The sequence below is a fragment of the Alosa alosa genome, chromosome 7 (assembly GCF_017589495.1).
Source record: "Alosa alosa isolate M-15738 ecotype Scorff River chromosome 7, AALO_Geno_1.1, whole genome shotgun sequence".
Lineage (NCBI taxonomy): Eukaryota > Metazoa > Chordata > Actinopteri > Clupeiformes > Clupeidae > Alosa > Alosa alosa.
Window position 1 is genome coordinate 32,276,978 of NC_063195.1, and position 20,657 is coordinate 32,297,634.

Below are 20,657 nucleotides of genomic sequence, written 5' to 3' on the forward strand. Positions count from 1 at the left end.
ATTCTCGCTCTAGATATAATAAATTGAGAAAATGAATCATACAATGAATAGTTTCCTTTAATGCACTGTGAAAATGAAATCTACATTCACATTGTCAATTGATGCAAGAAATAGTGCACTTCAAATATAATACATTCCACACAAAGCATGATGACAGAAAACAAGAAATATACAAATGTACAAATGTAACCCGATCAGGCAAAATAAGTCACATAGAGCTTTAAAATTATATGAGACCAATGATATGAAACTTGAATAATGCTTTATTCTTATTTTGACTATATATTTATTTATTGGTTTTTGGTATTTTTTCAATGGTTTTTGAAGTAGGCCTAATCGGCCTATATGTCAAAATTAGAATGTGACTCATTTTGTCAGATTGGGTCACAAATGATATTTTGGTCACAGCTTTGGCTATTTGCATTGTTCACATCTACAGACACAGGGCATCATTGTTCATGAAGTGTCTTACAAAGAGGACATACCAGTGCTTTTTGTTGTCATTAATGCATAAAATTAATTGTAAAGCAGATCAACCTCAAATAAACCTCAAATAAGTAGACTTCTCATTTTAACTAAAGTAATTAAACATCAAAAGTACATAGTAGAAATTGATTTTCTGTTTGATTTTGATTTACAAAACAGTAGACTACAACTATGCTGCTGTTTTTCAAAAAGAGATAAGACCAAGAAAGAGATAAGACCAAGAAACTACCCCAATAAAAACAACAAACCATGCAGCAAGTGGACATGTAAGTAGACAGACAGTAGTTAAAAGATACTTAACATTTTTTGTATATATCTGAACAGAAAATATAAAATAGTGCTTAGTTTACATTCCCCAGTTTTAAGATGAAGATAAGTTGAAGATGAATGTACATGTGTGTGAACAGGATGTTTAGGAGGAGCATTTACTGAAAACCTGGCCTATACAGACATATCATAGATATCATAGACATAGATCATAGATCTCATGATCAAAAGCCTCCAAAATTCTCCGAATAGTTTTCTGTGTTGTTTTGTAAGGAAGTTATATTGCCAAAGTATTTTGTTATTCTGTTGGAATAAAAAAAAGTCAGGCACACTGGAAAAACAAAGTATGTTCCTTGTGACTGTATACTTGGCATTACATTGTGAGGATGACAATGACAGTGACAGCCAAGAGTGATGCTTGGCACAGTCCCTGGTGATACTTCAAGGTTGACAGCCTTTGCAGGTACATAACTTAATGTTGCAACCACAGTTGAAGGAACATGGTGGCAGTTAGTGTGATGGCCAGGGCTGCCTCACCAGCCCACAGGCCGTGAGAACTGGAACTTGAAGGAGTTGTGTTGGCTGTGGTGGGTGCTGTGTTGGGTGTGGCATCTGAGAGACAGATTGGGTTATCATGAGCTGCATGCAATGCTAGCTGTATAAGCATGCTATGCTAGCTGTATAAGCATGCTATACATGAAATTGCTATACATGAAACAGTGTGCTATACATGAAACAGTGTGCTACTGCATACATGAAAACGCTATACATGAAACTGTGTTTTATAGCCTACACGAAACTGTGTTTTATAGCCTACATGAAACTGTTTTATAGCATAGGCTACATGAAACTGTGTTTTATAGCATAGGCTACATGAAACTGTGTTTTATAGCCTACATGAAACTGTGTTTTATAGCATAGGCTACATGAAACTGTTTTATAGCATAGGCTACATGAAACTGTGTTTTATACATGGAACTGTGTTACATGAAACTGTGTTTTATAGCCTACATTAAACTGTGTGCTATACGTTAAACTGTATTCTGGATATCCAGTCTTACCTCTGTCGCAGATGGTGTTGGACTCCTGGAACTGGCCCATCAGTGCACTTGATCTGACTGAGCTCAGTGCACTGGAACTCACATTACCTGTAACAGAGCAGAAACAAACCCTTAACCTTATGAAACTACTAAGCCCAGGACTCCATGACCTCGATTGTATTGCATTGGGTTGGTGATAACTCGGCTGTATAGCGCTTTCGTAACAGTAACATTTCTGCCGTGTGTTTTTCAGATGATTCTCAGAGGAGCTGTAAGATTGGTCAATTCGTCTGTTTCACTGTCTCTCTCTCTCTCTCTCTCTCTCTCTCTGTTTCTCTCCCTCTCTCTCTCTCCTTCTCTTTGTTTTTCTCCCCAGTCCTTCTCAATTTTGTTTTTATCTGAAAGTGCTGTGATGGCAAGAAGTCAAACAAGGCCAGTCTTTCTGTGCTATACGCAGAGGTGCTATACACTGCCGCCCTGCTCTGCAGGTTCACACACCGAGACATTGCATCAGGTTACATCAGGTGTCTTTTCATTTTTTTTTCTACTCCACCTCCCCATTCAAAGGGCAGAATTGTTCCCTGCCATAGTGGCCAATTACAGGTCATATAATGTAGCTCCCATGAGAAGGGAGACGGCTTAGGCTACAGCTTGTGACACGGACACAAAACACCTACAGTATGGAAAATCCCACAGTGCCACACCACACCACACATCTCTCTACTGCAGTGCAGAGCCACACAGAGAATCAACTACCGGTAATAGACGCTGATAAGGCCCTTTATCATTTTCATTTGTAAATGTGGGTTACGAGGTATCTGTGGCATTCACCATACCCTGAAGTCATGGGGTAGTTAGTGTGTTAAGTCTGGATATTCATCTTCAGATTCAGAACGTTCAACAGGCTCAGGGATGAAAGGATGGGGGATGAAAGGCATTGTATTTACTGTGTTTTGTGCGCTCTACCTAAAAAAGGTGTATTAGTCCTCATGTGGTATAATTATTTCCACTAGTCAGGCAAGGTTTTCCAGAGATTCCACAAATGTATATAACCATTCTCCAACCAACTCACGACTCACAAACCAGCTGCCTACACTGACAATGGAGTTCTTTGTGTCCTGAAATGACCTGAATGTCACAGACACAGCAAGTTGAAAACACAAAGAGTTGCCTTAAAAGATTTGGCAGAAAGAGTTGTTTTTGGCACGCGCACTTTAATGCAAGCTCAGCAGAACACAGCCGATGATGGGTCATCCTGCATGGTTTTTTTAATTTCCACCTGTATTTACATCTCCGACACTAAGCCTGTTTACACAGACAGACTGAGTCAGCTGCAAGTGCAAGCGCAAAACAGGTGGGTCATGTGACCGAGCTCTTTACCTGACACCATGAAGGTGACCTGCTGACAGCCATCGGTCCGGTCTGTGGAGAGAGGCCCAGGCAGGAGGGTGATCCTCGAGATGCTCACGTTGAGGACATTCGACACTCGGTTACGGAAGTCAAACCTGGAGAGAGGAAGAGTTGCAAATCTCTTGAGCTCATTCCTGGGTGTCTAATGCAACTTGGGTGTCAAAAGAATAATAAGGTCATTGCCACGCACAGTGCTATTTTTCAATGATTGGTGTCCATTATATTGTCATTGCTAACGTGATACGATGTTTGGAAAGTATCGTCTAGTCCCTTGCCTGGTCTCCGTAATCTACACACAAACATCAGCTCAGGACCCACTGTGTGGTTCCAATCTAAAACTAGTTTAGTGATCTTTGCAGACGCACTTCACACGCAATAGGGCTGTGTATTATTACGAGAACATTGCTCCTGCGTTCCAGGATTAACCTCCTATTCATGAGGTTATTATAGGGATGTGTTTGGTGGAGGATTCACTGTAATTGAGACCTGCCCTTTTCAGAAATGTGCATTATTCTGTCTCTTAAACTCCAGATTGACAGCTTTATTAATGTTCTGAATAGTTGTTTATGGCCATGATGTGGCCGATACCTATTTGTAATCCTGTTGGCTCTTTCACAATGATCACAATGTGCACCTCAAGACTACATGCTTAGCATTTCACTGAGATGATGACATTAGGGTTAGGTTGGGAGATAGCATCCAACATAAATAATCTCGTTTAAATCCTTTCCTACTCACTTGACAGATCTGTTTTTTTAAGCCTCTCCTTGAAGGGACAATTATAAGACCTTGTTGTAATCAAAAACCACCAAACATTGTAGACACATCAGAATGGTAGCATTCAGAGAGTTTTTTTTCTCACCAAACACAAATGTTTACGAAAGGTCAATAAAAGACCCAACAGTCAAACATGCAGTGAAAGTGTTTCTCAATTTATCTTCAAGTAGATCTGCAAGTAGCCTGTGCTTTTTATTTTTTTAGAACAGTCAATATAAAGCCCAATCGTAAAAGAACAAAACGGACTTTGTATAAATGGACAAATATTGCCCATTTGCAAGAATGATTATTGTAAGTCTAAACGCATTTCTGTGACACTAACGCCACCTTGGTATTGCGCTCGCCATGAGGCCCCACCTGCTGAAAGACGACACGCTGGGGAAGAGCTGCTGAGCAGACGGCGACTGTGGGAGAAGCGCGGCACAGGCGATGACATCGTTTCCCTGACTGAGGACCAGTGACCTCTGGATGACTGTAGGATGACACCAACACAAATCGGATAAAGGTCGGTTTTTACCACAAATGTCCAAAATGAATGTCTATATTAGGACTAATCACAAAAGAATTCAACACATTATAATTAAACTGTGTTCAGTGATTGGGTAATAATCCCTTTAGTGTTCAAATTCCAGCCCATTTCTCCCCCAAGTCATCAATAGTGTCCTGTGGCCATTTAAGTTCCAAATTAACACTAGCCATGTTTGTGACAGTACCTTTTACGTAATGTCCAAAAAAAAGCTAGCCTTAAAAGTGCATCAATGCAGAAGTTGCATACACATAGTTGACATTTCAACCAAAACACAAAACATAAAAGCTGAAAAACAAAATCTGAAACAAAAGCTGAAAAACAATTGTTTTTACAGTGACGTGGCTGATACCTGTGAAATCCCCAGCCATCTGCAGCGTACTGTCAATGAACAGTTGTCTCTTGGTCAGGTCGACTGTGCCATGCCTGGCGGTCAGATCTCCAACCTCACAGTTCAGGGGACTGTCTGCAGAACAGGTGGAACTCTGTAACAGAACGAGTGGCAGAGGTTATAGCACGATGAGACAAAAACGTTCCTCACCACACTCTTTCAGTTCCCTTCTGCAGAACACATGTGATTTAACCAGATGCACCCACACACACACACCTCCCACATGTGCAATACTACAACAGGAGACCAGTACAGGTTATATTCTATTATACAGTATCTCAAATGAAGACCAGTACAGGTTATATTCTATTATACAGTATCTCTAATGAAGACCAGTACAGGTTATATTCTATTATACAGTATGTTTAATGGAGACCAGTAGGTTATATTCTATTATACAGTATCTTTAATGGAGACCAGTACAGGTTATATTCTATTATACAGTATCTTTAATGGAGACCAGTACAGGTCATATTCTATTATACAGTATCTTTAAATGCCAGTTAATCGCTGATGATGGTGTTTTGTGATAGTGGTGGGGGACCGGAGAGATAGACGTACCGCCTCTGTCACATTGAAGGGATTGTACGTGGCTCCTGCACCATTGCAGGCAGTGTCGTTGTCACCGACTCGATTCTCAGTCAAAAACCAGTAGGCCTGTGTGCTCTGTTAAAAGCAAAACGCACCTCTCATTATCGCAGATTCCACAACCTGATCTGTGTCTCTCTATCACCCTCCATCAGCTAGCCTAGCCCTATCAGCATTCCCGGAGAGCAACTGACTGTAGGTCAGTTCTGGAGCTGATCTGGCAGGTATCTTGGGTGTAAACACCACCGCATTCATGCATGCAACAGCATCAGCCAATTTCTGGGTAGACCAGTGACTGTTTAATAGATTAGGGTTGACAGATGTTAACACACAGAAAATGTAAATTCTACTCACATTTGTGGAGTTTATTTGCAGGTTTACTTCCAGTATGGTGTCACTGTAGCTGCCATCAGGAAAGCTCTGTTGAGACTGAACACATGGTATCTTTGTTACTTCAAATGTGTTGGTTACAACAGACCACTGCTAGCTCACTATGTAGTACTAGTATCATGCAGTGTGTCCAGACGGACGGCCTGAGGATAGAAACTCCTACATAGTCTTTTTGTTTTTTTTTGTAGATAGATAGATAGATAGATAGATAGACAGATAGATACTTTATTGATCCCCAAGGGGAAATTCAAGAGTTTTAGCCATGTGGCTACAGAGGTGTCTGAATAGTCCACTGTCAGGGTGTGGAATGTCTTTTAAAACGTTTCGTGCCCTCTTCTGGTGTAGATGTCCTGCAGGGCAAGGAGTGGCGGCGGTTCATTCATTGCGTTAATTACAGTGCATGAAAATGCACTGTACTGTTCTTCCTAGGCAACAACTTCTTATTATTATTATTCCGCTTACCACTTTTTCCGTACGCTATTTCTCTTGAACAGTTTAACTTAGAAACTTCATTCAAACTTTGTAACATAGGTATTCAAACGGACGAAGATGCTATGTCTTTTCAACTTTGAAACTTTTATACTTTTTAAACTATTAAAGAAAAACTTTTTAAAAATCCCCATAGACTTAACATTGCCGATTGTGACATCATAATACGGCCGTTAAGCAATTAGAATCCTAATCCTAAGACTACAAATCCTGTTCAACTGCTTCCTCTGCCAAAAACTGTTTCAAAATAAAAGTCCTCACTACAACATTTCACTGTTAAACAATTTAACCCTTTAAACTACTGAACTTTTTAACTGTTCAGCCATTGTAACTGTTACTTGTCATCAACTATGACTCCTACCCACTGTAGCTAGTTAGCATAGTTAGCATGTTAGCATTTTTAACAAAACTGCTAAAAATGATTAGCTAAGTAACATTGTTAGCATGCTAGTTAGCATTTTTAACAAAACTGCTAAAAATGATTAGCTAAGTTAGCTAAGTAACATGGTTAGCATAGTTAGCATGTTAGCATTGTTAGCATGCTAGTTAACATAGTTATCATAACTACTAAAATGATTAGCTAGGTTAGCTAAATCACATGGTTAGCATAGTTAGCATGTTAACATGCTAGTTAGCATAACTACTAAAATGATTAGTTAGGTTAGCTAAGTCACATGGTTAGTATTTAGCATTGTTAGCATGCTAGTTAGCATAACTACTAAAAATGATTAGCTAGGTTAACTAAATCACATGGTTAACATAGTTAGCATTGCTAACATAGTTAGCATGTTTAACAAAACTGCTAGAAAATTTTAGCTAAGTTAGCTAAGTAACATGGTTAGCATAGTTAGCATTGCTAACACTGCTATAAAACATTAGCTAAGTAGCATGGTTAGCATAGTTAAAAATCTTAGCATAACTGCTAGCAAACAGAGCCATTCCAACTTTCAGTTATTGTCAAATATCTACTCATACACAGCCATTAAACTATTTGAATATCAACATTCATTAAACTGCTAGAAAACATTAGCTAAGTTAGCTAAGTAACATGGTTAGCATAGTTAAAAATCTTAGCATAACTGCTAGCAAACTAGAGCCATTCCAACTTTCGTCAAATTATCGTCAAATATCTACCTATACACATTCATTAAACTTCCAGTCTGTCAACAACTTTTAAACTATTTACTTTCAACTTTTAAACAGTCTACTTTTAAACTATCTATTAAACTAACTGTCTATCAACAACTTTTAAACTATCTACTGGCTATCAACAACTTTTAAACTATCTACATTCAGCTTTTAAACAGTCTACTTTTAAACTATCTATTAAACTAACTGTCTATCAACAACTTTTAAACTATCTACTGGCTATCAACAACTTTTAAACTATCTACATTCAGCTTTTAAACAGTCTACTTTTAAACTATAAACTTTTATTAAGCTATGCAGCCACCATGTCTATCCTAGCATCACCGTAGTAACCATCTCTGTATTATCTATTTTAACTATGATGCATGATATTTTACATCACAACTTTAGCATTTTCATGCACTGGTAATTCCTTGGAATTGCATTTCTAGTTATATGAATAATCTTGTTTAGGGACCGAGGAAAATAGGGGAGGGTCATGTCTTTTTATTCTTTGTTGAGGGGAGGGTCACCTAACTTTTTTTTGTCTAGGAGGGGGTCACCCATCTTTTGTATTAATGAAAACAGCAAAAAATCAAAGTGGCTTGTTTGAGTGTTGATTTCTGTCGCCATATAACGTTCTCTTTCGTTCCATAGCTCTGTCAACATTGAACAATGAAAATAAGGGAGATTTCCCGGGTTTCTCACGCAATATACGGAAAATGTCAACATCCATCCCCATTAACTTTGGAAGGGTTGGAGCAACAAAGTAGCCTACTTTATTCACGCCTAACAGCCTATATCCATACATATCCATTTGGTCAACTTTATCCAGCCCTAAAAAAGCTAACTTTGGTTTACTTGTAGTTTACCGTGTAGCCTAGCCTAACTGTAAACAGTGCATGCTTATAATGCATACTTGTGCTTCATTCATCCACACATCCAGCTCCTAACGTTTTGACAAGCATTTCTACCAATTGACCTTGTTCCTGCCCATCTCTAGCTTTGCTGTCTCCATCCTTTCCGTTTTTGTTGTTTGCAAAAATATATATAGTAGGCCCTATTTATTGATAACCAGCAACAAGTGCAACTTAATCGCTGTCATTCTCTCTCCTGCCAACAAAAATGTGTTACGTTCCAAGTAGCAGTGCGTAATTCTGCTTCATAAAGCAGAATACAGAATACAAATACATTGGTCATATAAATTGCCAGTTTATGGTCTACAGTGTAGGCTAGAGTTGGTAAGTTATGGTAGGCCAACTTGGAGTGAATATACAGTACAGGGGGATTTCTTTGGCTCTTAGCCTGGCAGGTGCGCACGTAGACATAGCCTACGGCCGAACACTGCAAGCGCCAATGAATCGTGCGCTCACGACAACCACGTCGTTAACTTAAATAGGCCTACTGTAGGTTAACATCACTCTGAGTTCGCATTCAAGCAAGCAAAACGATGATTTGAATACATCTGTTTCTCTGGAAGGGCAAGGGGTAACAACAGGACAACACAGAGACAGGCCAGAATGCAGGACTAATGTTATGAGAGTATTAATAATATGGGATATTCTACGGGAAAATATTAAAACGGCAAGACAGCGGGGAAAAGTTAAAATGATAGGCCTAGACCCGGAAAAAGTTGGCATGTTAGGTATTTTTCGGTCCCTGTGATTATTTGTGAAATTGTGCAAACGGCCTTTTCAAGTCATTTGAGAAGGAAGGAGTGTAGCAAGCTCCCAAATTGACGCACGTCTGAGAAATTGAGTTTTGGATAATGTTCAGCTTCGGCAGCTTTACAATGACTGAGGAAGCCTAGAGACGAGTCCATAGCAACAAGTTTATGTGTTGAATTTGTTATTACCCAGTGTGCTTTGTTGAATGGTCTCAATGTTTTATTTTTTTATTTCATGAGAATACTTACTAGAGGAGTCAATTATTTCAAGTAGGCTAATGCAGTTGCAGGAAGTTTGCATTTAGTTTCCATGCTTATTGTGTTTCCACAACAATTTTAGTGAGTAAATCTACTGAAATGGCCACCATCTTGGTGAAGTGTGATGTGTAAGATCAGAAAGCAGAGGGTGAGTTTAGAACTATTGCTAAAGTCGATGCGTTTTCATAGAGCTCTATAGCGTGGGCGGAAGGTATCTACAATTGGCCGGTGGGGGTCATCTCTTTTTTGGAAAGACTACTGGAGGGTCGTTGAAAATCTTCTTGCATGCAGGGGAGGATCATGAAACTTTGATTGAAACACTCAAAATCCCTCCAGTGACCCCGAACGGTCCCTTAGCTAAAGCATTTGGCAACTTTGAGCAATGACCCTAGGATACCATATAACCAGTTCACCAGTTTCCTGTTCATGGTTAGAGATTAAAAAAAATGTTGTAACAACAGTGTCAATTAAAATTGTACCAGTACATGCAAGAAGACCTGCCCCTTCACAAGAAAAGTGTCTCATGATTTAAAAATCATGAGAGAGAGACAGAGAGAGAGCAACACATTATTTCCTTATGCAGGTCCCTCTGTGACACCTGCTTGAGGAACACTGTAACTGAATCTGCGCCTACTAGTCATTTTACTGAGGCATAAATAAAGGACAAACACTCTAAATCATCTTACGTGTGCAAACACTGTGGGATGGGGCAAAAGGGCATTTATTCCTATCGCTGACTTCATTCATTTGTGAAGATGAAGCACCAAAGCAGAAATGCAAGTGCACTGGTCTTGTGAGCATTACACTGTAACAGCAATTAAATATAAATTCTGTCATAATTCAATTTGAACTGACTGATTGCTGAATGATCCCTAAACAAGGGAAGACACAAGGTCACGAAACCAACATATGTCCCGGCCATTTTGAATCTGAATGACGGACGTGAGCCTGTGAAGCAGGACCCAGATCTCCTTAAGGTGTCAGTGCCATCTGCTCGCACTACAGACACATCACAGAACCTACAGCCCAGCGAGACCGGCGGCCGGCCCCTCCTGACAGTCTCCGCCAGCGCAAACCCATCTCCTGCTCCTCCTGCTCCCTTGATTAATGCAGACCGATGAGCGGGGACCCTGGGTGTGTGGTGTCATCTTGTTGTGGCAGCTTTTTAAAGCGACCCACGGCTGAGTGGTAGAGGTGGTTTGGAACTAGCCATTAATGTGATAAGCCAAAGTACTGTGGCTCGGAATCAGTTACTTATTTAATTTATTTTGTTTTTGTTTTGTTTTTTTTGTTTTTTTTAAAAAAAGACTAGTGCGCGGGTTGTGATGTATTTAAATATATCTTTTGGTGTATTCCGGTGAATTTGATGTAACTGTTAATGTGATTAATCTCTCTTTCCCTTGTGAATTAGTATCTCACCAGAGTGATGGTTCCGGAGACAGTGCCACTGAAGCTGGCGCTCGCTGTCACCCACTCGGCCCTGTTGATCCTCTCCGCTGAGATGTCTGAACACTGCAACCTGAAGTTCAGACCAGGAACAACACAAATACAATAATTACACCAGCACCATCAAGCAGTCATGATTAGTTTTGTTTCCATCATTATGATTATCTTTGCCGGCTTCCATGGAGCCTGCATGCCAATATTGCCTGTCTGGTATTTTAGATATCTAATGCCGTGTAGAGGCTTAGGTATGAGCTACACCAGGCACGTAACTGAAGCGTACCGTTCGCGTAGCGTCTGCTGCAACAATTAGCTGCCACTGTAATCAATGGTAGCTACACCAGACGTGATAGCGGCGCGTACGTTCGAAAAAGATAGACCATTCATTTAAAATGGAGATTACGCGTCGCGAACGCAGCGCTTCAGTTACGCGCCTGGTGAAGCTCATAGCTTACACAGCAGTGTGCATAGTTCAGCAGTGTGGCACTGTGAGAAGAGGAGTCACCGGTGCTTCTTTTGGCCTCAACTACACGGCCAGGGAGATTCAACTCTGCCGGTGCTTTCCCTTTAACCTCCAAAACACTCTCAAGTTACAAAGACTCAATGAGGAAGAACTGCTTCCAGATCTACTATTTAGTTCTACTTTTTTCCAAATGAATAATATTCATGGCACAAGTGTGTCATAGTCAATAACAACCTAGATTAATTTAGCCATTCAAATGTTTCCTGAAGACGTGTTAAATACAAATACAAGACAATGCAGAGGTGTTTAGTCATAGACAGGAGACTATGTCTAACCTTGATCCGTCGAGCTGGTGGAGAACCACAGACCGGCCGACGATACTGTTTTGTCCCGACAGTGGCATGTTACTGTCCATGAAGTTGTCTTGCAGCTCCGCCAGGCCTCTCAGTGTTCCAAACTTCCCACCCATGTCCCCAACCTCATACTCGTCTGTGGTGCCCACGGTCGGCTCTGGGTCGGTGGACGTGTTTATGTTGAAAGGGTTGAAGTGACCCATGATGTTGTCGTTGGAGCAGGGCTCCCTTCCACTCAGAATGGGCAGTATGTGGACGTGGTAGCCCCCCACAATTTCCCCCAGGTTGGACAGGGAGACTGCGACATTGGTCAGTCCCTGCGGGGAGTCTTGGGAGAAGCGGACTCTGCCGGTCGAGATACCACGCCCAAGCCAGGTTCCAGTGGTCGCGGATGGGAAGCTCAGTTGGGTCAGGTTGGCACAGGCAATCCTGGGGCCACCGCGATTCTCTGCGTGGATGACTATTGAGCGGCCGATGGCCTTAGACAGCAAGAAAGTGGAGTCAGTGAAAAAGCTTTTTGTTGCCAGCGCGCCCGCAACAGGCCCAAGGTTCAGAGTCCGGAGCTTGGACGAGAAGTCCCCAATCTCACAGGCGAATGGGCTCCCTGGTCTGCAGTTAGTCGCATAATTGCCATCAGTCACGTTCACACTGAAGGGGTTCCAGTGACCACCTGTTGTGCCACATCGCATGCGGTCGTCATCCGTTTCCGAGCTGATTGAGTACATGTGGACGTGCCAGTTGTGGCCCTTGGTGGCTGTAGTTGAATTCGCCCCGTAGGAAAGGTCCAGGAATATCGACACGTCCGAGTCGGGGTCGCTGGTCAGCTGGGTGAGCAGGGCGGTGCCCACCACAGGGAACTGGAAGACGGCCCTTCCAACAGTCACGGCGCCAGGGTAGCCGATGCTGCTGCAGACATACCTGGCACCGCCGGGCTCGTGGATAACCATGGACCGGCCTACGATGCTGTTCTGCCCAAAGAGCGGAAAATTCCAATCCATAAAGGAACCTACAAATTCCGTCAAACCTGACAGGAAACCATGTTTACTGCTGAGATCTCCCACTTCGTACAGGTCGTGGGTGGAGCCAGGTCCCGAAGGGTATGCAGAGCTTGAGACATTGACACCAAAAGGGTTCCAGTGACCGCCGATGTTGTCGTTCATGCATCGGCTCTGAGGGGGAGACCTTGTCTCCGGGAGGGGATAGTGGTGAACGTGGTACGGCCCCACCAGGTTTCTCAGGTTGGTCAGGTTCACTGTGATCATGGTGGTGTGGAAAGGACATGCCTGTCTGAACGTGAAGACACCCTTGATCCCTCTCATGTCAACGCGCGACCTGACAACCTTCTCCTCCAGGCGGCGGATCTGGGCACACACAGTGTTGTTGGTGGGGTTCATGTGCAGGAGGACGTAGCGCACTGCGCTGCTATCGAAACTTGAGACGAGAAGACGGGACTTGGCGGGTGTGACGGGAGAGCCGATGCTTAGCCCTCCGAGTGTCGTCGTCTGACCTGCAAGGTCAGCACTGCTTAGGAGCGCCTCGCAGTTAGCTGCGGAGCTAGCCGACGTTAGCACATTCGCGTTAGTAAGGGAGGCTGCACTTTGTTGGACGTAGTACACGTCTGCAAGGACCGTGGCTCCTTCCTCTCCTGTGATTTGCCGAAAGTAGACGTCACCTGCCACGGGGGTGAAGAACCGAGCCCGCCAGGTTTTCACCTGTTCCTCTCTTCTGACAACGGCGCACGACTTTGTTCCATTGCACGTCGTCACTGTCAGGGACAGAGCGTCGAGGCTCGACATCTGGGTGAACAAGCTAGATATATTGACTGTCGAGACAGGTGAGCTGATGGAGAATTCAAAGACACTTTTGCCAATGTGAGCCTCCAGGCAAGACTGCTGAAAGGTGCCATACATCACTGGGAACACGGACAGGGAGAGGTTGAGAGCGTCACACATGCCTGTGCCGGTGAGGTTGACCATTGCTTCCCCTGACGTGGAATTGAACTGCACTGAGCCCATGACACCGGCCATGTTGAAATCAGCGCTGTATTGAACGCAGTACGCTGAGCCTGCAAGGGTGAGCACAACAGGGTGGTAGGTGTGAATACACCTGCTAAAGTTTGATTCATGTTTCATTTCATTATTGATGAAAGACTCCATTATTTTGCATTTATTTCTAATCAACATTTATGTAGGCTAACTTCAAGTACAGTTAAGGTATCAGATCAAATCTATGATGGTGCTGATTGCAGTGCCACATGACCACATGAGTTACAGTGGCTGAAGACACTGTCTATTGGACAGTAAGATTTGTGTGCCAGAATTTATTAAATGTTTATTTGGTTTGATAGTTGATTAGAAATGATGTACATATAAATGATGTACAAATTACTATTGTGTACATAACTAGATGTACCGAATAGCGGTACAAAATATGACCGCCGCTCAGTCCTGTACATCCTTTCCGCGAAAATAAATCACACTAATCAATTTGTCTCCATCTTTTACTCCATCCCCCACTCTTGAAACTTTAGTGTATGCTTGTTTGGCATGCCAGTGTGTGTGTGTGTGTGTGTGTGTGCGGCTGCACAGAAAGTAGCCTACTGCGCTGAAAAGGTGAATAGATTGTAGAATAGCCAAAGAAGTTGTTGCATTGTTATAAAACCTTTAAAATCTCTAAACAATCACAAGTAGGGCAGTTCATCACAGTTCATCCATTGCAACTGGATTGATGAAAGGTCACTTACACCTGTAGGCTACATTGTATTTGGGAAAAGCAAAAGGTATCAGCATAATGTTATATTTTTATTTATTTATTTATTTATTAATAAACAAAAACATCTCTGTTCCATGCCGTTTTCAACAGCTATCAAAAACAAAGGTCATTTTTGGATAGATGGATTTTTTGTGAATGTTTCTTCTTCTGCATAAGATTTTAGTCATCTTTAGTTCATGTGATACTTTATTGTCAATGCACAAATTAAGTAACAGTAGTCTGAAACGAAATGCTGTTTTACATCTAACCAGTGGTGCAAATAACTGACATGTCCAAATGGGCCTTGATGAAATGCGTCGCTAGACTGTTCATACACATTTTAACGGGCCAAAGTTGAAGAGCTGTTGTCCGTTGTTGTTCGTGCAAATATAGGCTGATTCATGTTCCCTTGCATTGTGTAACTGAGGTCCATGGCTTGTCTGGCTTTCACCAGACCAAGCTCAATCTTAAAAAAAAAAAAAAAATAAATAGCGGGCAGATCAGGCTGGGTTCACCCAGCCTAGTCCATAGGCGCCCGATATTGTTTAATTTTCCGATTGAGATATCCACGCTCTGGTTATTCTAAATGCAAAAATGCATCAGGGAGTTATGACAAAACTGTAACTAACAAACTAGATCCTAATAGAAAGCTGTTAGCTTCCCTAAGCTACAGGTAGGCCTATAAGGTAGGCCTATTTACAACATAAATTGTCAATAGGTTATGCTGGCGACACAAATAAAATCTCTTTTGGAAACCAATGGCTTACGCCTTACAGTATCAAGCGGACTTAAACTGCCATATCTTGCGAAAAGTTGTAATAAAATTCACGCAGCTCCATGAGTCAAGGAAAGCACGAATGAAGTAGCCACTTCTAAATGGGACCCACTACATAGTGGCTTAATGTGTGTTGCTAAAGCAGCCATTATGAAATTAAGGTGTCATTGTTTGGATACTTCACACACACGTGCTTTTTAATCTCACAGACTACAACTACCAAGCTGGAATCAAAGCACATCGATTCCCCTCTCACACCCTGCACGCACTTAACAAATAAACAGGCGTCTCAGTCTCACGCATGTATAGGCAAAACTGTATCAGACCGGTGTAACGTTGGTAAATCTTCCATTGCACAGAATGATTTTTGTAGCACTTGCAACAAATGACAGTCGAAAGATACAATTACAGTGGTGCTATCAATTTGCTTGGTATAACCGCATTTATAGTTGTGACGGGGCGATTAGCCACCGTCACGGCAGCATAGCGTTTAAAACACTGCATGTATGTCTGCTTGAATGTATATGTTTGTTGAATGTGTCTGTTTTCGGTTTACACTTATACCGTCTATATTCATCAGTCAAACATGTCATTCATCATACCTTTCCCCCGATGCTCCCGTAGTTGTTATATATAGGCCTATAGTTAAAAACAAACACTACGGCGAGCTATGCGCTAAAACTACACACAACACCACAACTCCCTACAGTTTAAAACATTCACCATTCAATCACGTTACGTCTGTTAAAATAATCACACTATGTCATGTCTTAAATGTTCCGTTTATTTAGCTTTAGTCATTACATAGAATGTCATTATCACGTCGTTACATGTTTGTCCTACCGGTGTCCACTGTCGCGTCGTCTTTTGTTGTAAAGGAGTGAATGCCGCGTTTACACCAGAGAGGGTTAAAGCGGAGCTGGTAATCAAGGATCTTTGTTTACACTGTTTAAAAACATGTTGTTACTTCCTGGGTTAACCGGAAGTTCACCCGTGTTGTAATTAAAATGTAATAAAATATTATTTAGCTGTTGGGTACTGTTTGGTTATGCCAAACATTAGCAATTAAGTTTAAATGTATTAATTTATTTTCTAGTTAGTTAGAATGTGTTATTTTGTGCTGTTTTTAGCTTAGTTATATTTTGGCCTGTAAACACCCCTGATGCTTTTTATTATATTGGTTTGGCCCAATTGTAAGGGAATGTTCAGGCCTATTTATCATGGGGGATTCAGTCTATTGGGGAAGGAATGGTGAAGAGAGGTAAGTCTAGTGCTCAAACTGTTATTGACTGCAATTAGTCTATTGTCGACAAAATTTGGTATTGAATTATTGTTTTTGACTATCATGTCAGTTTGCTTTGTTTATTGAAAGTATTTTATTATTTTGTTTTTGTTAAACCTTTTCTTAATTATTTTTGCCCATCGGGCCTTAATTGGGAAAAATAAATACCCATCTTGCTACTTGAGATCTCTGAGTGCTTTAACATCCACCTCACAACGCCTCGACCACGTCTACCCTTAACAATAGTTTTCTACAAATGCAATCAAATTGGCCTCCATCACTCAACGCTAACAGTAACATTATTGTACCTAGGTCCTTATTGATATTATAAGATTAACATACCTGCAGTAAAAACCAAGCATGTCCGATAAACATTCTCAGATTTATTTCGGCTTCAAGAAGAAATGGGAATTACATTTCATGTGAACATCGTCCTATCCTTATTAGACGTTCTCTGCTAAACTACAGTCCTTGTAGGAAGCGCCCATTGTTTTTCCAACCCACTTTTAACTTTCAACAAAATTACATCTCACTGCAACGATGCGCCATCTAGTGGACAAACGACTACTTATCGCCAATACTGGAAATGCAGCCATGATGATGATGATGAATATTTGGCTTTCTTTTAATCCTACTGAATTTGTAATTATGTATCGGCCGTTCTAATACCAATAGTATAATGGCATTACCTGTGTGTGTGTGCATGTGTATATGTGTGCACCGCCATCTACAGGCCAATGAGTGTACAGTCACTAAATGTACACAACCTAAAATTTTTTAGACCCCCCCATGGATGAAATTCTACGAAACTTGGCATACCCCCAGAGAATGCCAGGTCAATCATACACATAAAATTTGGTGCAGTTCTGAACATCTTAACTGAAGATAAGGGGCGATTAAAGCAGAATGATATTGCATTTTCATTTTTTACCGGGGGGGTGCAAATCACAAATGAGTGATTATGGGCTAGGTTGATGTGGGCCCTTGAGACCAACATACCATAAAAATGTCTTCATCCTCGGTGCCACGGTTCAGGTAGTTATTTAGGAAAAACTGCATTTTTGGGGTTTCGGGGGGCCCAGCGCGGTGGGGGAGTGGCCCCCGGGGACCAAACAAAATGTTTCCGTAAAAGTCTAGTGGGGCTACATATGACTGCTCTAACCTGTTACCATGGGCACTATATGAACACCCCATAGGAATAGGCTTATGACCAGAAATTGAGGGATGTGCTCATTTTGGCCAATTTGTCCTCACTTTTAGACATAACCTGTCCTCCTTTTCAGAGAGTAGTTGGTGGTCACCCTATTTTTGTTAATATAGCAGATATATATAGCAGAAATAGCACACACGTAGCCTCCACTTCCCTTTTAATAAACACAAATTATGACTATCAACTCTTTTCAATGTATTTCTGCACAGAACTGCTCGCGTCATGTGGAAAAAATAAGCGTCCCTTCTATTCTCTAGCTGGGTCGCGGTTGCAGTGCAGTTCAAGCCTGAGAGACCCGAAAGACCTGCTGCTAATATTCATAATAATTATTTCATAATTTATTGTATAAGAGCCTTTCATTAGATACCAGATAGTTTATTTAAACACAATATCCCAAGTTGATTAGAACTTTTCAATAAGCTAAATATTAGAACACATTTTTACATTGTGTTTGTTAAAAATCAGCCTATTTACCGTTTAGCATTTTTTGAAATCCTAAAATATCGAAGTTGGTATTGGTCTTTAAAATCCCACATCGGTCGGGCTCTAATGTGGAGTAGTAGAGTGCACTGGCTGAGCATCTCAACTGTTGAGCTACATTCTAAGTTTGTGATTTGAATTTAAATGGAGTGCTCCAAACCTGAGGCACTGCTTTCATTGCTAAGCCTGGTCATGATGCTGCTTAAGGGATTCAAAAACAAGATCTTCAATGATGTGAATAACATTCATGGCATGGTGGGTTGACAGAAAATATTTTTAGAAGACAGGTCTAATTTGTTTGCATGTATGTGCCACCACCATGTCAGGTGTAGCCAGCGTCCTTTGTTTCCTCCTTTCTAATGTTACATTCCTAACAACTGAATTAAAATCATCACTGCACTACTTCCATAGAATAGAACAGACAACTTCATAACCATGTGGTTAGCCTTTAGACTAATGGCAGTGAATCATGATAAATATTCAGAAATGTCAAGCCTGAAGTATGATACACATGGTGCAATGAAAATATTAGATACCTGCAAAAAGCGTGGCTATTATTCATAATGAAGTCTGTAACTCTGATGAAAAGATTTATAATTCAATTGATTTGAAATTTGCAACATATTTAGTTATGAGATGGTGAATGAAAGCATAGAGACCAACAGCAGTCAAAAACTGAATTCAAAAGTTCTTAGATACAAAAAAAATGATAGTACTCACCCCAAAGAGCCAACAGCAGCAAAACTAAAGAGGAGCGCATGATGACAGAACTAAATGTGTGTGGGAGAGCTCTGGTGTGTGTGTGTGTGTGTATGTGCGTGTGTATAAATGAATGCTGTATGTGCGTGTGACTGGGATGCGCACTTTCGACCCTCAGTTCTCAGTTCCCCTTTGTGTGTGTGTGTGTGTGTGTGCAGCTGCGTGTGCCTGAAGACAGGTGACTGAGTGTGCGCTTAATGTGCATGTAAATGGATGTAAGTGTGTGCTCGAGGTGTCTATACTATGTGACGTATAATTGATATGCTGTGTCTGTGTGTGCATAAGTGTGTGTGTGTGTGCGCGCGCCTGTGTGCGTGTGTGTGAGAGAGAGCCGTATTAGAGTGCGCAACTCCCTGCAGACCAAGGCTCTGCGTGGCTGGGCGGCTGCCTCCAGCCCTCTTCTATAGCCACTGGGGCAGAGGGAGGGGACACGGTGGGAGAGCTGGCACAGGCACAGGCGGCTCTCTCTCTCTCTCTCCACCCCACCCTTCCTCGGGCTGGACATGGCCTCCCGCCAGGTGGAGGCGTAGAGCAGGATGCCAACACAAACCATTTCGTCGTGGTTGTCCACATGCCTGACTGCCTGCCCTCCATGTGTGTGTGTGTGTGGGTGTGTGTGGGTGTGTGTGTGTGTGTGTGTGTGTGGGGGGGGGTGATTCAAAGTACAAAGTCCTGTGACATTTCAGTGGGGGTGATTCAAAGTACAAAGTCCTGTGACATTTCAGTGATGCTTCTGACGCTATACTGTAGTCACAGAAAACAGTGTGTCTCTTCCTACTCTGTCATTATCCGTGGTAGTGTTCTTCCCTTCCACTTTTCCCTTCACCTCTTCCTCCTGTTCCTCCTGTTCCTCCACCCAGATAGGTGGGTGGTTGGGGGTGGGGGTGGGTGGCTTGGGTGTTATTTCCTGTTCTAAAAATAACCCAACGTGAAGCCACAACGGCTTATTTTGGGTTGTGGTTGGAGCCATTTAGGAGCTCCTCATCAGTTTGGAGAGGACTCTTCTGTCAGGTGGGCTATAACAGGACTATTTCTGTCCTCCTTGATTGCACAAAAGGAGGTGTGTGTGTGAGTGGGGGGGGGGGCACAGGAGTTGGGGGAAGAGATGTCCACTGCGATGATTGAGGGAGTGTTGTTGAGTTTAAATACTCACCATCTAACAAGCTGGACAGACAGAGATAGAATCTTACCTCAACATGGGTGAGAAGAGCCCTTCTTCCATGAGCTTGTTTCATCAGTGTCTCTTCCATTCATAATGTGTGAAGGAGAGAGAGATAAGACGTAAGAGTGTTGCTATGAGAAAAAAAAAACTTGACATGTAAATTGTAACACGATCACTGTCTGTGGAACAAGGCTCCTCTCATGGCACAATAGAAGGCTTCCCCACTAAGCCATTAACTGCATAGTGTGAGTGGTCAAAAACGGGGATGGATGACTCCGTTTTCAGAAGAACTCTCAAGAGTATAAAAGCAGAACTGTGCAGTGTGGACATCCTGAAGAGGACTCAGACATTTAACATACATAGCAAGACCATCACTTTAAGCAGCTGGAATTAAAAATAAAAATACAGTGATGATGATGAAGATGATGATGATGATGATAGGACAAGACGTCTTGACACAAAACTCTCCAATGCCCTTCACCCCGAGAAAGACTCACAATACTACCTGGCTATCAGATTTTCCAAACATAAACGTTCCATAAACATTCATTGCCCTAAAAGCT

At 41.9% G+C, this 20,657-nt stretch overlaps 1 protein-coding gene across 1 annotated transcript; it reads right to left on the reverse strand.

Moving 5' to 3' along the window:
- Window positions 1-39: 39 nt before the first annotated feature.
- On the reverse strand, window positions 40-19,240 carry cusr (Copper-only SOD repeat protein). Its single transcript, XM_048248405.1, has 10 exons — window positions 18,894-19,240; window positions 11,658-13,740; window positions 10,836-10,935; window positions 5,840-5,914; window positions 5,459-5,563; window positions 4,859-4,991; window positions 4,338-4,452; window positions 3,174-3,298; window positions 1,815-1,901; window positions 40-1,365 (listed from the first exon to the last, which is right to left on the reverse strand). The coding sequence occupies exons 1-10, from the start codon at window positions 18,931-18,933 to the stop codon at window positions 1,226-1,228; spliced, it is 3,003 nt and encodes a 1,000-aa protein (XP_048104362.1). The 5' UTR covers window positions 18,934-19,240; the 3' UTR covers window positions 40-1,225.
- Between the last annotated feature and the right edge of the window lie 1,417 nt (window positions 19,241-20,657).

Coding starts and splice junctions, on each gene's coding strand:
- cusr (XM_048248405.1), bottom strand. CDS start 18,933: ATGCGCTCCTCTTTAGTTTTGCTGCTGTTGGCTCTTTGGG. Junction 5,915..10,835: donor TCTCCGGAACCATCACTCTG/GTGAGATACTAA, acceptor CCATGTGTTCAG/TCTCAACAGAGCTTTCCTGA. Junction 3,299..4,337: donor AGCGTGTCGTCTTTCAGCAG/GTGGGGCCTCAT, acceptor TCCTCTCTCCAG/GTTTGACTTCCGTAACCGAG.